This window comes from Jaculus jaculus, chromosome 16 (genome assembly GCF_020740685.1).
Source record: "Jaculus jaculus isolate mJacJac1 chromosome 16, mJacJac1.mat.Y.cur, whole genome shotgun sequence".
NCBI classification, from domain to species: Eukaryota; Metazoa; Chordata; class Mammalia; order Rodentia; family Dipodidae; genus Jaculus; species Jaculus jaculus.
Window position 1 is genome coordinate 1,956,059 of NC_059117.1, and position 16,484 is coordinate 1,972,542.

The 16,484-nt window shown below is 39.8% G+C and overlaps 1 protein-coding gene across 2 annotated transcripts in view; it reads left to right on the forward strand.

Moving 5' to 3' along the window:
* The window catches only part of Elmo1 (engulfment and cell motility 1), a 606,684-nt gene that overhangs the window by 146,016 nt on the left and 444,184 nt on the right, over positions 1-16,484 (forward strand). For both annotated transcript variants that reach the window (XM_045135705.1, XM_004668852.2), the window contains exons 5-6: positions 2,474-2,524; positions 15,914-16,083. In XM_045135705.1, the coding sequence (XP_044991640.1) occupies positions 2,474-2,524; positions 15,914-16,083 (221 nt within the window). The remainder of the gene's footprint in view (positions 1-2,473; positions 2,525-15,913; positions 16,084-16,484) is intronic.

The following is a 16,484-nucleotide window of genomic DNA, read 5'->3' on the forward strand; positions in this document are numbered from 1 at the left end:
CCCAGACCAGGCTCAAGGAGCTCACTTTTTGTTCTTACTGAGCACAGTCTAGGCAAGGACTGTTCTCCCGAACACAGGGAAGAGAAAACAGGTTAGGGTGGTTGAGTAGTTTGCAGTGATCCTGCTCAGATCTATCAAGGCAGAATAGGGGTGTGAACCCATGGAAGTCCTGGGAATCTGCAGAGCGCATCCAAACACCATACTGACTTCTGTGCTCCTATGCACGTTGCTGTTGAGCTGCCCCTGTATGCAAGCAGAACCTGAGCTTTTGCTCCTCTCCAGTAGTTGTCAAGTCACCTGGATCAGGATCCCTCTGGCGGCCTCCGGTGTGATGATGAGCAAATAAATGACTTGTCCTCTCAGAAGCTTTGGCTTTTGGTCTTTCAAATGAGCATAGAGTTGTTTCAATGGCTTAATAAACATTCAAAATGAATATACAGAGCCCAGTGCTGCCATATTGCTTGATACTATTAGGAATTCTTAACTTCACCTTCCCATCAGCCATGAGATTAATTTTAAACCTTTCTGACCTCTGTGGCTGCCTGATCAGAAGATTCTGGAAGAATGCACTTTCCTCTTCTTCTTTGGAAGAAATCTCATCTTAAGTCTCCCTTCTCAAGTGTCCTTGTTCCTCCCTAAGAGGAAGTTCAGTCTCCATCTTCTGTCTCTGACGGCATACTGTGTAGTCAGCGTCCTCAGCACTCTGCTGATCGTTTGCTGTCTTCCTCTTCAGTTCTCATGAAATAAGACTTTTTTATAAAAAGACATTTTATTTATTTATTGGAGAGAGAGAATGAGGGAGAGAATGGGCACACCAGGGCCTCTAGCCACTACAAGATAACACCAGATGCATATGTCACCATGTGCATCTGGCTTACATGGCTTCTGGGGAATTGGACCTTGATCCTTAGGATGCACAGGCAAGAGCCTTAACTGCTAAGCCATCTCTCCAGCCCAAGACTTTCTGGGTTGAAAAGATATTTTAAAAATCAATTGGAAAAGCTTGCCATGTTGGTGCATGCTTTCAATCCCAGTACTTGGGAGGCAGAGGTAGGAAGATCACTGACAGTTAGAGGCCACCAGAGGCCACCCTGAGACTACATAGTGAATTCCAGGTCTAGAGCGAGACCCTAATTCAAATATATGTGTATGGATATGTGTGTGAATATATGTGTGTGTGTGTGTGAATTCACTTTCACACCTAGCTTGCTACCAGGTGATCATTTAGCCCCTATTTGCTCCATCAGTAATGAGGATCTGGCTCTGTTTGGGGTGGCCATGGATTTCCACGATAACCTAGATTGGGAGGACATGCCATCTTGAGACCTGGTTCATCAGGGATGGGCTCAGGCCTGCCTGTACTTGGGGTGAAGTATTCAGATATATTTTCCTTTGGGAAGGAGCACTGTCCTGAAGTCTGCCTATCAGATAGCTAGATCTTTAGAAAATTTATTAGGCAGTGCCTAATGAGAATTAGCTGAGTGATTGAATGTGTCTTTGACATCTTTTGGAGGAATTTCCCACCACTTCTATGTGCCTGCTGGCTTATTTCAAAGGATACAGGAGAGAGAGCATTCTGGCCTCATGACCTCCATGGGGCTGCAGCCTTGGTCAGTCCTGCTAGGCTATTACTTCCTGGAAACTAAACACAGTGATACTCCGGGCAAACAAACAAGCACTAGTGAGATCCCAGGACTAAAAGTGCTTGCCTCCCACCTAGCCCAAGTAGTTGTCTATTTATTTATGCTATTTGTTCCTAACACTGAAGGAGCCAGCCAGTGTTGAGAACCTAGGCTTCTTAAAAAACTGGTTAAAAAAAAAAAAAAAACTTCATAGACCAAAAAAGGAATCACTTAACTATGTTCAATTTGATGGTTTTAGTTTATTCCTTACATTGTACAACCATAACCATAATTAATTTTAGAACCACTTTCGACTTAGGAGTAAATGTTTCTATGAACATCAGTGCATAAGTTTTTCTGTGTTACATATGTTTTCAATTCTGTCAGGTAAAGTGTTGTTTTTTTTTGTCTTGCTGTTTGACAGCCCAATAATCCTATTATTTACTTTTTAATTTTATTTTATTTCATGCATTTATTCATACATGCCTGTGTATGTGTGTGTGTACAGGCACACCACGGTCTCTTCCCACTGCAGACGATGGATGCTGGGGAATTGAACCCAGGCCCTGAGGCTTTGCAGACAATCTCTGGGCCAACTCCCAAGCATTAATTCTTTAGTTTTGTATTCACTTTCTCTGTGTCGAATGTTGTCTTTAGCATGATATAGTTAACATAATTGGGATTCATGGTAAAATTCTTTGTAGAAATAATTATAAATTCAATTGAGAATAAAGTTAAGCATAAGAATGTTTATTATGGAGAATGGATGCTAGGTTGTATTTGCTTTCATTTTCCTCTTTATTGAACATCTACTTGACATCTTACCTAAGTTTTTCTTTGATCTTTTCCAGAATCGCAATGAAATAAAAAATGGCACTATCCTTCGATTAACTACATCTCCAGTAAGTTGATATTAAGAGACTCATTACCCTCCAGGTCTGTCGTTTGTGATTATGGGGCCCTGCTTATCTAGAATGTCATCCCTCTTGGATGCCCTCCCTGACAGATTCTGGTTCAGTAGGAACATCTTTGCCTCCTATTTCCCATGACAGAGGAAGAGGATTACTTTGTTCCAGGTTAATGTCAAATAAATGGATGGTGAAACCTTGAAATTTCAGTCTGGTAGTCAACTCAGCAACTCTCAGAAGACAGATAAGACAACAGGCTTCCTTGCTTGGTGTTGAACACCTATCTGACATCTACCTCGTATCATCTGAGCAGGTGCAGATAATAAAGCAAGCAAAATCAGAGACATCCTGGTACTCTTCTTAAAGCCTGTGTGTGTGTGTGTATGTGTGTGTTACTCCCCTTAAAACTATTGTATGCAACAGGGATGGTGGTGCACATCTTTAATCCCAGCTCTTGGAAGGCAGAAGTAGGAGGAGGATCACCATGAGTTCGAGGCCACCCTGAGACTACATAGTGAGACTACATAGTGAATTCCTGGTCAGCCTGGGCTATAGCAAGACCCTAGCTCAAAAAAATCAAAAACAAACAAACAAACAAAAATCCAACAACAACAACAAAAACTGTGGGGGGGACAGTATTCCTTATAATGTGTGTGTGTGTGTGAGTGTGTGTGTGTGTGTGTGTGTGTGTGTGTGTGTGTCTTTTACTTCCCTTAAAGCCAATAAGAGAGAGAGAGACAGAGGAAGAGAGAAAGAGACAGAAACAGAGGGAAGTTAATCATTTCTAGCCTTGGTCTGTTATTAGGATCCTTTCTAAGAGTACAAATAAAGACCATTGACTATCTGTGCTATTTCACTGACCACTGGTTCTACATAAAACAGCTGAAACTTGAATCAAAGCTGGTAAGCAAGATGCCACATTATGTTTAGATGATGACTGGAACCTTGATCTTTCTTACTTATAAGGCTCTGGCTAGGAACATTAGCATATTTAACCTATATTCCTTCCAAGTTCATTTTCTTGCTTTCCTAGAAAATAATATTTTCACAAAATACACCAAGTGTTACTATTTTCACACTGCATATGTGATGAAAAGTGTGTCTATCTATCATTTTCAGTCTCTATGGAAGCCATGTGGTAGGCTAAAAATAAATTGAAAATTAAGAAAAGCATCTGGCTAGAATTAAACTGTGGGTACTGTAACTACCACAAATTCTTCTTATTCAAAATTACATTAGGGAAGCTTAAAAACTCAAACATTTTACCCAATAACATCTTGAACCTAAACATTGGTGAGCTCAGTAGATTATCCTGCTGGAGGTGGTAGGCCACCTTCAATGCCCCTTTTCCAACTTGAGAAGCTGACATTTGGCGTATATTTTTGAATGGTTACACGATTAACTGAGAGAGTTTTGACTGGCTTTCCATTAGTGTTCCTTGATTCAGCCTGAATTCCTTCTTATTTGACTCTTAGAAGCTGTTGTTCCATATGGGTTTTTATTTACTATTTACCCAGAGCTCTCAGCTGCAAGCAGATGTGGACACCTTGTCTTTTATTTCATCTTAGTCAGGAAGGCTGGGCCTTTTATCTTGGCTTCCTCTAGATCAAAGAAGAAATTGGCTCACTTTGTTATTGACATAGGTTCACAAACAAAATTTCACCCTAGTCAACTTTTTTTAAGAGAAAGCTTGGGCATGTGAAAATGTGCCTGTTAGTGCCATGGTATAACTTGCCATTGGAGATGATACAAAGATGGATTCTCTCAACCCCAGCTATGTGAATGGAAATATGGGAAAGGTGATTTATAAGGCAGTTTAGAAGATGGGGGTGTGCCTCCACAAGACTGATTTTCAGCTCTTGCGGCAGTGGTCTCCACTCCTAGATCTCATGAGACTATAGAGATGTTGTGTCTATGCCTAGATATTGTAACTATCAGAATCAGGATGGGCCCAGGCACCTACACTTAAAGTAGTCACTTTGTGCTGTGGCTGCAACCACAGGTCTGGATTGGAACACTCTGTGGCAACATACTTGGGAACCTTTTTTCATTCATTGCTAATAGATTATTTTTGTTCTTTTGTCTTTAAATGAAAATAATTGGCTGGATATGGTGCCACACACTGACCAGAAATTGTTAAAGAGGTGAAAGCAAGAGAGTCACACATTTTAAGTCAGCCTGGAATATGCATTCAGGGGTTGGTAGGGGCTAGAGAATCTTCTCTATACAGATGTTAGAGAATCCTGGGGGACCCAAATCCCATCGAAGGAAAAGAACAGGAAATAGACTGCCTAGCATGAGATGAGTCATTTCTGTTACTTCTGCTAGGGCCAAGGGGATACTACAGAGGAAGTGACAGATTAAATAGGAGTGCTGTTCTCACTGTAGCCTGAGAACCTCCTCCAGGGAGATGGTGGTAAACACTGAGAAGACTCAAAACTCATCGAAGCAGAGAAGCAGAGGGTGCTGAGAGCTCAACACCCAAAGAGACTTATAACTCACCCTGCATGCCCAGGGAACATTATAGAAGAGAGGGCAGAAAAATTTAAATAGCCACATACTGGCTGGTACATTCATGACCCTAATGTGACTTCTGTTAACGCTACTGAGGAGGGCCCGCAGAGAAACTGAGGTTGTGGGGGAGACATAAGAGTACAAGCAGATGGAAATATGACCAATTTACAGTATGTCTATATATTAAAGTTCTTAATTTAAAAAGATTTCCCAGGCTGGAGAGATGGTTAGCAGTTAAGTGCTTGCCTGTGAAGCCTAAGGATCCCAGTTCAAGGCTCAATTTCCCAGGACCCAGGTTAGTCAGATGCCCAAGGAGGTGCACATGTCTGGAGTTTGTTTGCAGTGTTGCAGTGGCTGGAAGCCCTGGTGCGCCCATTCCCCCACCCCCTTCTCTCGCTCTCTGTCTCTCGCTCTCTCCCTCTTTCTGTCTGTCACTCTCAAATAAATAAATAAAAATAAACAAAAAATTTTGAAAAAGAATTCCCAAATAAAATAAAAAGTTGTAGAAAGAATAAAAATAAGGACAAAAATAAGTGATATACAAAAAGCTATACTAGGGTGAATTAAGTAAAAGTTGATTCTTTGAAAAATACAATCAAGCTAGGCATGGGGGCATGCACCTTTAATCCCAGTACTTGAAAGGCTGAGGTAGGAGGATTGCAGTTAGTTCAAGGCTACCCTGAGACTACATAGTGAATTCCCTGTCACCCTGGTCTAGGTAAAGTGCTATCCTACCTTGGAAAAAGTAAAAAAATAAATAGATAAAAATTAAATTAAATTATATACACTCTTGGTGACATTAATCATGAAGAACATAAATGACTAAAATGAGGGTGGGAGAGATGGCTGAGAGGGTAAAGGCGCTTTCCAACAAGGCTGGTGACCTGAGTTCAATTTCCAAGTACCCAAGTAAAGCCAGATACACAAAGTGGCACATGCACCTGTAGTTTGTTTACAGTGCAAGAAGCCCTGGCATGCCCATTTCCTCTCTCTCATTCATATTCTTTCTTTCACCTTAAAAATAAATAAATAACAATATTTTTTAATTACTAAAATAAGGCATAGTAAGTTCAGATTAAAAAGATCATATGAGAATACTATGAACAATTAATTATATTACTAATGAAATCTAGTTATTAAAAAATTAAATAAAATTAAAAACATATGGACCACACATGTGAATTCAGTTTTTACATATATAAAATATATTTACAAAAATATATGTAATATAATTTATGTACTTAAATTTATAAATACATATATGTATAATTATGTGCATATATATTTTAAATATGTTTACATGTGTATAAAATAAAAATTATCTTCATCAAGTCTGTTAGAATGTATTAGAGAGTTGTAAAGAACCCAGTTGCTTTTAAAGAAAGTTCATTCTACTACGTGCACACGTGTATGCACACTAGCACACATCCTCCAGTCTTAGACAAGGTATAGCTAGGCTGCATTTTACCAGCATTCTGCCAAAAGTGATATTTTGGGTTTTTTTTCCTCTATGATAGACAGTTCCTTCTAGATTGTTTCTAAAGAAGCAGAGCTAATAATGAAAGGTCTAAACAGCCTGCACTGCTTCTGGGAAACATCCTTGCACTTGGCTGACAGCTCTACTGCATGGTATGTCCTTAGTTAGCATCTCTAGTGACCATGGTAAGCACATGTCTCCCTTGTCTTATATCTTTACCTTTCTCTATATAATATATAGTCAGGGGGCTGGTGTACAGATAAATGATAGAGTGCTTCCTTAGTATGTGCAAGGCTCTGATCCCCTGGCAAAACACACACACATATCCATGGGAGAATGTCTGCATGTGTGGGAACTTCAGAGCAGCTAATCCTTGGAGAGTTTCTTTGGGACACCTGAGTCACACCTCTGCCTATTTGACATAATCACAACTTCAGAAATTGCATGTGAGGTCATGAGCTGCACAAAGCATGGCTTTGTGCTTTGGCTATTTTCCTAGTACAGAAGTTTGGTTTGCCAGGTCATTGTTTTCTCTTTCCTGATTTGTGTGTGTGTGTGTGTGTGTGTGTGTGTGTTTTGAAACTCAGGAAGAGTCTATCTGTGGAGCAGGAAGAGACTCTCTAAGTAGGACAGAACCCAGAAGTAACAAAGAAAGAGATTTATAAATCTGACTGTCCAAAAATAAAAAAAAATAAGTTTCCCAAACCTTTTCGTTTTCAAAAGGTTCCAGACACAATGTAAAGAATAACATATCAGAAAGAGAAATTAGCAGTTTGTATGATATAAGTCTGATTCCATAATTTTCAGGATTCTTTATGAATGGATAGAGGTTACTTCAAAACACAGGTATACAAACATGTAAACAAGAATATAGAGGACAAAAATTTATGTAGACACATACATATATATATATGAACATACATACATACATATACATATATATATATGCATATGTCACTTCATATAGTTATAAAAGAGGAAATGCAATCTCATTCTAAAAGAATTATTTCTGGGCTGGAGAGATGGCTTAGTGGTTAAGCACTTGCCTGTGAAGCCTAAGGACCCCAGTTCAAGGCTCAGTTCCCCAGGACCCACATTAGCCAGATGCACAAAGGGGCACACGCATCTGGAATTTGTTTGCAGTGGCTGGAAGCCCTGGCATGCCCATTCTCTGTCTGTCTCTATCTGCCTCTTTCTCTGGCTGAAGATCTTAAATAAATAAATAAACAAACAAAAAGAGTTATTTCTTAGCTAATCAGGTATGAAGAAAGGATGCAGTGCGCTCAGAGATATGAATTAGCACAGCAGGGGAACTTGATGGTTTCCGACCAAATATACAATATATTCACCTGTGTTCTAATTCTGCTTCTGAGAATTTATCTGATAAATACCTTCACAAAATCACTGGAGAAAACACATGCACCCATACACATATATGTGTGTGCACACTCACACATACAACCTCACCACATGTACATATAGTACGGCTGCATATATCATTGTTTTTAGTGAGCAAAAACTGGAACCCTGTTAGATGTCTATGTCAATAGTTTCAAATAGCAGCTGTACCCTAGAATACTGTCTATAAAAATTTGGTGTGAAACGTCATGGAGGCATAAGTACAAACAGATTGCAGAATCTGGTAAATATAGCAATTTCCATTATGTTTATTGAAATGTGTGTGTATGTATGTGTGCGTATCTATGTCTATGTCTATTTCTATCTATCTATCTATCTACCTATCTATCTATATCTATATCTATATCTATATCTATATCTATCTATCTATCTATATGCACACATACATATACACACATACCGAAAGAGAGATTAAGATATTTTTCCATGAATATCACAGAGAAGGTGAGCATTAGGCCAATATTACTGATTTTTATATTCTTTAATAGTATTAAATATTTCTTTGTATTACTTTTCATTAAATAAATATACAGATTTATAATATGAACTCACCATAGAATACAGGAAGAAAACCATAATATCCACTGTTAGGAATGCTTCAGTTTTCTAATCTACAAGATTGTCTTAAGAGCCCTTAAAGATCTAGGAATTGAGTTCCTATTCCCTGTGATTCCTCACTTTGGTCCCTGTAGACAGAGAAACCAAAACTGTTCACTGAGTATCCACAGTGCTTTCTATTGTGCTTTCTATTGTTTTGGGATCCATGTGAGAATTGTATAGGTCAGGAGGTCTGTCAAAATGATTTTAGGATGTAGTTTTTGTGGTAATAAGAAAAATTCTGTTATCTTGGTCAGTCTGTAGATTTGGGTTACCAGAGATTCTTAAAAATTAGAATTATTTTATTGTTAATCGATTATGATTTTTTTTTCATTTTATTCTGTACTGGTTTGAGAAACTAAAAAAGAGTCATAAAATGTCCACATTCTTTTTCTTTCAGTTCCCCTAGAGTTCTAACTTAGGAGAAGATAGCGAGACAGCCACTCAATAACAGATTGTAGTTGTCAAGGGGCAGATCAGGAGTTTCTTCAAGTCTAGGGGTATATACTAATGATTTGAGTATCATGATCTATGGGGATGCTGATGGCAATTGGGTGTTCTGAAGGGTGAGGTCCTAAGACTTAGTGTTCCTTGATGAAGGAATCCAGGGGCTCCTATGTTGATAAATAGTTTTCTAGTGTGCCTAACCCTGGCTAGAAGGTCTGTGAGGAGGTGAAGTACTATGCACACATGAGGATGTGTCTAATGGCAGTGAGGTCAATGTGTTATGCTGGGTATCCTGAAGAAAGAGAAGTACAAACCTCCACCTTGTGTATGTGATATTTGGAGCTATGGGGTACTAGGGAAGGTGGAGGGTTGTACTCAGCACAGAACCCTGGGGACCCTCTCAGGTTTGGAGGAAGTGGCAGAGAAGCCAAGCACAGATGTTTCCAGGGACAGGGTGTAGCACTACGTAGGTGGCTTGAGGGCTTGACGATGAAAGGAGCAGTGAGGGAAGCTTCCTCTGGATCTGCGTCACAAGTGCTGATGGCATTACGGGAATATTCTCCAGGTGAAGCTGGTATGGAGGCATCATTAGAGATGGAAAAGTGAAGGCCTCAACTTCAGAGCTACTTCTTCCCACGGCTATTGAGAATGGAAATAGTGAAATGAGTGTTTCTACTTCCGATTTTTATTTTAAGATGGATAGTGTCCCTTAACAGAATCTAGTGATCCAGTGGATGGAGGATTATCTTGGAAATAGAGAGGAACAGGACTCTAGAACTGGGGTGTTGGGAAGCAGGCTGATCTCTGACAGCAAGCAGAAACAACAGGGAAAACTGCCTATTCTGACTCTTTAGATGAAAATTCTCCTGGATGCCAATTTTGGTTTTCTCAATGCAAGATGAGAGAGAATCACCACAGCTGGAACAGAAGCTAGAGGAGATTTAAGGACAGAAAAAAGATGAGAAAACAAAAAGATGAGAAGGAACAGTTTTGCAGAGTTACAACAAACATTCTAGGTATGTATAGTTGAAGGACTGGGCAGTATTAAGTGTCCGTTTGAAAATATGCACTTAGTGAAAATTATTGAACTGATGGAGTGTTCAGTCACTTTTTAATTAGCATTATGGCCCCATAATCATTCTGGAAGTTTTGGGTGAATGATTTTCACTAGTACCTCCAGGAACAGAGATGGTAAATACTTGGTGCCCACATCCCAGGATCCCACTCTGCACTCCCTGCTGATTCCTCATGGGTTTCCCTGGAGTGGAGGCCCAGAATTCTTCTGAAAACATGAAGAGACAGCCATCCAACTTGTTTGGATGGCTTGAAATGAAACTTATTTTCTATTCTTGGAAATCAGAAAATAAAACTGATATAATCACTTATATAACTGCTAGCCTCATTTGTGCAGGTTGGCTGAAAAATCAAAACTATGGCCATCTTACTTTTTAATATTAGTTCTTTCCTCCAAAATATCAAAATAGAACAGAGTCATTATAGGAAAATAATACTAAGCTTGTTGTAGTCATGTTTCAATTTGTCTTCTTGGTCATTTGTGTACAAATAGATGAACATGCATTTATTGACTTACTCATTTAATGAAGTATTTTTTAACTCTTTATGAATGCTAGGCACCATTCCAGATGCTGGGAAATATATTAAGTAAGCTTAACATGTTTTCTCTCCTTCTGGGGCTGGCATATCAATGAATATCCATACCCTTGCATGTGTATATCCCTGCCTTCACAAACATGTATTTTGTATACTGACCATTACTCTCCATAGTCTATATGATGAGTCCATTTTATCTTACATTTTCTCAAAGTTTGACATATAATTCCACACAATGTTACTTCTAGTGTCACCCATAATTTCTTCACTATCTTACTGCTGAACAGTGACTTCTACTGTCTGGATATAAATGTAATTTGAGGTCCTCATCAGGTCAATACAGCAGACCTTTGCCTCAGAGAAGCACAGCACTACCTCGCAAACCTCTAGCTCAACCTGCTTCTGCACAGCCCTCTATCTTCACCTTCTTCCATCTTTGCCTTGTCCCCTCCCATTCTGTCCTTGCCTGTGTGTCTAGATTGCCAGGCTTATTTCACTGACAGACTTTTGCACTACCTGTTCCTTCTGCCTAGTGACTCTCCCTTACCCAGCATGCTGAGCATAGAGATCTGTCACATCTCTGAGTGGGTGTCACTGCTTTAGACAAGTTGTCCCTGAAAACCAGCCCCTCTAAAAAAGCCACCCATCTCTCTCCATCCTAGCCCTCCATTTTGGAGTTTGCTATAAAATTTATTAGTGGTTTGTTCAAATTTTCATTCCTAAAGCATTTGCCTCCCACTCCAAGGGGGCTGAGTCCCAGAAAGGCAAGAACCTTGGCTTTCTTGCTTACTTTTGCTGTCTCCAAGCATCCTGCATAAGCTTTCTAGAAGGATCTGTTGAATCAGCAAGGGAAGACTCTGAGGTATACCTTGCTTTCAAATCATAAACATTTATATGAGAAGAAGCTATGCTAAATTACATGAAAATTATTATTTCTGCAATAATTGATGTCCAAGATATAAATTTCCCTTCTAAAACACAAACATTTTTGGTAATAAAAGACTTTTATTTCCATTTATTTTGCATAATAAAAGTTTTGTATCCAGATTTAGAGATTAAAGAAAAAGAATATTTTTTAAAAAGGAAAGGAAAACAATATGTATTCCTGCCTATTTCAGTTGTAACAACAGATAGTGCATTAACAATGTCCTAGAGTGTTGACATAATATTATGATTGGAGGTCATATCTGGGACTCACATCTATGAAGCCCTTTACCTGGCCAGCTTTATTATGAGGATTCCTGGCCAGCTGAGAAACAATCTGCCCCACTGTGGGCTGCAGGGAACCTTGACTATGATCCCATCACAGTTCTTCAGTGGATCTTCTGATGGGGGAAATGAGGCCAAGAGAGGTGAAGAGAACTTCACAGCAGCCATGGAGCAGCCAGTGGCAGCTCTGAAAGTTTCTGCTGGTTCAGGGAGCTGTGAGGCATGACATACTAGCTAGCCTGGGTCCCCCAGTCCCCATTAGTCCTGTGTCCTTTCCATTGTCTTACCATGGCCTGACATGAAGGCCAAGACTTGCCTCCAAAAGCAAACTGGTAGGAAAGAGTGTGACACAGCCTTTAGACCTGCTAGGTGCCTTAGCTAGTGTTAGTATTAACATCACTGTTAGTTCTCATTAATAATGTCAACAGTGAGAGCATGTTTTGAGTTACTGTACTATATATGCAGAATTCATGTAGATAAAAGTATAGTTTTAAAGGGGCTCAAAATGATTCACCTGGGCTATTCATGATGGGTTAGTGTCATGTCCATGTGGAAAAAAAAAATATATATATATATATATACATAATCTCAAAACATCCAAATTTGAAATATCTATTGGAATTCTGTATATCCACTTGACAAATTTGGTAAATACTATATATTTAAACAAATTAAAAATGATTCATATTCAATTCTCTGCTGTCCTTTTTTTAAATGAGCATTTAGGATTTCAGTGACTTGCCAATTACATAGGGATCAGTGATTAAGTAAGGAGGGTTACCCTTCTCCTTTCTCTTTTCTGATTTAACTGTTAAATCTCAGACTGGAGAGAAAAGGTTAATGGTTAAGGCACTTGCCTGTGAAGCCTAAGGATCCAGGTTTGATTCCTCAGTACCCATATAAGCCATATGCACAAGGTGGTTAGTACATCTGGAGTTTGTTTGCAGTGGCTGGAGGCCCTGCCATACCTGTTATCTCTCTCCTTCTGTCTCTTTCTCTCTCTATCTCTCTCTCTCTCTTTCTCTCTTAATATATGTGTGTGTATATATATATATTTATATATATACACACACATATATATATACACATATATACATACATACAAATAGATAGATATAGATCCCTCTCTCAAATAAGTAAATAAAATAAAATTTAACTGTTAAATCTCTATTTCACATGAGTGTGTATGTGTGTGTGTGTGTGTGTGTAAGATGCACATGTATGTGGTTGTGAGCACATGTATATTGTGGTGTGCATGTGGAGGTCAGAGGACAATATCAGTTGTAGGTCTTTGTCTTCCACCCTTTTTAGAGCCAGGGTCTTTTGTTGTTTACTGCTGCATATGCCAGGTCTCCTGCCTCCATTTCCCATCTCACTGTAGGTACTTTGGGATTACAGACAGGTGCTACCATGTCTGACTTTTATGTTTTTGCTAGAGATGTGAACCCCAGTTCTCATGCTCAATCCACTGAGCAGTGTCCCAAGCCCAAGTGAATTGTGATGGAATGGGAGAAACTAGTACATCTGTGGCCATTTGATGGAACATGTACTCATTCTGGGTGGGTTCCAGAGCACTGTCTTTTTTTCTTTGTTGAACCCTCATTTCTTCACAGGATTGTCCTCTGCCTTAACTGGACAATATAGTCCTTCTATAGGCCACAAGGTCTTTAATTGCTTGTATCAATTTCTTTATAAGAGAATTACCTGGATTTTCGTGTCACATACCATATATTAGGCTGCTTTCCATTACTATAAGGACTATAATCACAAAGGATTTATTTCACTTACACTTCCAGGGATTCAAGAGCATGGCATCATTATCAGCTCAGTTCATGATAGAAGCTATGGCAGGGAGAGCCTGTAGGAGGAAGAGATGATATGATGAGATAGGAAGACAAGAAGACAGAGAATGACCAGAGTGGGGCCAGTGACAATCTCCCATTAAGCCCTAACCACTGCAGTTCTGGGTTAAATAGCTACAATAGATGAACTGTTGACAACCTCCATATGTACATGTATGTATATGTGTATGTATGTGTGTATGTGTATATGTATATGTATATGTATATGTATATGTATATGTATATGTATATAATGTACCCTGGTCTTAATCTCCTCCTAGTAACCTCCTTTGTCCCCCACTCTTGACCTCCCTCTTCTGAACACCTACTTCTTTCCAGCTAGTACCGCTTCTATTTTGATGTCATCAATGTGTTTTTTTTTTCCCCCCTCATATTATGCAGGTAGCAACAACTGCTGTGAGACCATTTTGTGTCTGGGAGACAATGTTCCAAAGCATTCCTTACCTCTCCTTTGCCTCTGTCTTTTTTTTCTGCCACCTCTGCAATGGTCCCTGAGCCTTGGAGGTGTGACAGAAATGTCCTACTTACTGCTGAACACTTATTCTTAGCACTTTAATGAGCTTTGAGTCTCTCCAGTAGTCACTTCCATCTAAAAAGAGAAAATTCTCTAGCTAAAGTTGAGAGCTACATTAGAATATGGGTATAAATATAAATATTTAGAGGTAAATTTAATGAGAATAATATACCTATTTAGCGAGACAACAAGTCTAAAGCTTCTGGCTAATTTTTCAGTATCAAGCATGGATTCCTTTCCATGGAGTGGGCTTCAGGTTCAATCAGAAAGCTGTTGCTTACCCCCATTTCAACTCATGCCACTATTGCACTAGTGGCACATCTTGTCTGGCTGGTTGTGTAGCTTGTAGGACCTACTGCTCGTTAAGAATATTGATGACTTTTCTCCCCAGCAGCCTGCGTAGAGCTTCCCAGCACTAAATGACAACTAGTCAACCACAAAGAGACTTCCAGCTGAGTTCTAGTTTGATTTTCTTAGTGTCTCACAACCAAAGCATGTGGTGTCTTCAGCAATAGGGTCTTACCATCTAGTTATGATGGACAGTCAAGAACCTTGATGGTAAACTGTATTGTTTGGGGTCCTCAGGAGAGCCTCCATAACCAACAACTCACTGGGAGGTATCCCATCCCTAACACAGGGAATTTTCTGTAACAACTCTGGCTTTTGGGCACAGCATCATTTATCCCTACAGAGTACTTCTGCCAAACTCTCTTAAAAAAATTGAATTAGCTAACACATAAGTAGATTTTGCATATGGCTTATTTATACCATCTTTAGTTTGGATTAAGCATCTTCCCACCATATCCTCTCCTTCATCTCCCCTCTTGACCCCACTTTACTTTTTCACCCCAGTATTCTGCCCCTATACTTACATACCTATTATCTCTTCCCCTTAAGCCTTCCCCTTCTCCCCCTATCCCTCATGACACCTTTCTAGCTTCTTGGCCTCTACTACTAACTCTTGCTCCAACTCACATATAAATTAAAAATTTTAGAAACTGAGAGAAAGAGAAGATTATTTTAATTTTTTCCTATTGCCTGACCAGTTGAAAATAGATCCAAAAACCTGTGACAGGAGACTAAGATATATAAATGGCTGGTGCTTCTCTTGTGGACCCCACCCCTCCTTGCCCTGTAGGCAGCAGCCAGGGGCAGAGGCTGTGTAAGGCAATCTCTCATTCCAGGTAGAGGTGTTAATTGGCTTCATAATTATTTTGTTTTAAGCTCACAACATGAACAGCCAATGAGTATGTACTACATGTTGCTGACATTGAAATGTACAAGCATCCATCCAGCTGAAAGATTTTCAGAAACCAGAACAATTTCTGAGAAGCTCTTGACTGGAGTTGTAGTCTGGGATTACTCAGGGTCTTGACTGAACATGCAATCATGATGTATAAACATGTGTGGTTGCTAAACTAAGAAAATAGCCCTTTGTCACTTGTAGATACTAATTTTAATGGAAAAGTAAATATTCTTTCTTCTTTCCTCCTCTCTGTCACACCCTCTTCAGCTGTAGGTTTAATATTCCTGTGCCCTTGCCTGTGTTTCTCTCTGAAATCTTCTTCTCAAGCCATTTCCATGTTGGATACCTCCCCTGAGACACACCTCTCTTATACCCGTGCAATCTGCTTCTAAGACCTGTGCATCCTCATCTCCCAGTGACACATAGTTTACATGCTGTCATGGTTTCCCTTTTGAACACTCTTCCCTCTGATTTTGCCCCCCATGAGGCTCAAAATGCTCAGCAGCTCCACGAGAGAATCCAGTCATCGAGCATGGATGCCAAGCTGGAAGCCCTGAAGGACTTGGCCAGCCTCTCCCGGGACGTCACCTTTGCTCAGGAGTTCATAAACCTGGATGGCATCTCTCTCCTCACCCAGATGGTGGAGAGCGGCACTGAGTAAGCATCTTCAGTCCTTATGTCCTCTGTTTTCTCCACTTCAGTGCTGTGAAACCTGCCATGTTCTTTATCTTGGCAGTTTCTAGCTTTAAAGACCACAGGCCAAGGCCGGGCGTGGTTGTGCACACCTTTAGCCCCGCACTTGGGAGGCAGAGGTAGGAGAATTGCTGTGAGTTCAAGACCACCCTGAGACTCCATAGTTAATTACAGGACAACCTGAGCTAGAGTGAAGCCCTACCTCAGGAAAAAAAGAAAAGAAAAGAAAAGAAAGAAGCCACTGGCCTGGTGAAGCTGGAGAAAGCTCATTTAAAAAAATTTTTTAAAGTGGTAGATTTAGCTGGGCGTGGTGGCGCACGCCTTTAATCCCAGCACTTGGGAGGCAGAGGTAGGAGGATGACCGA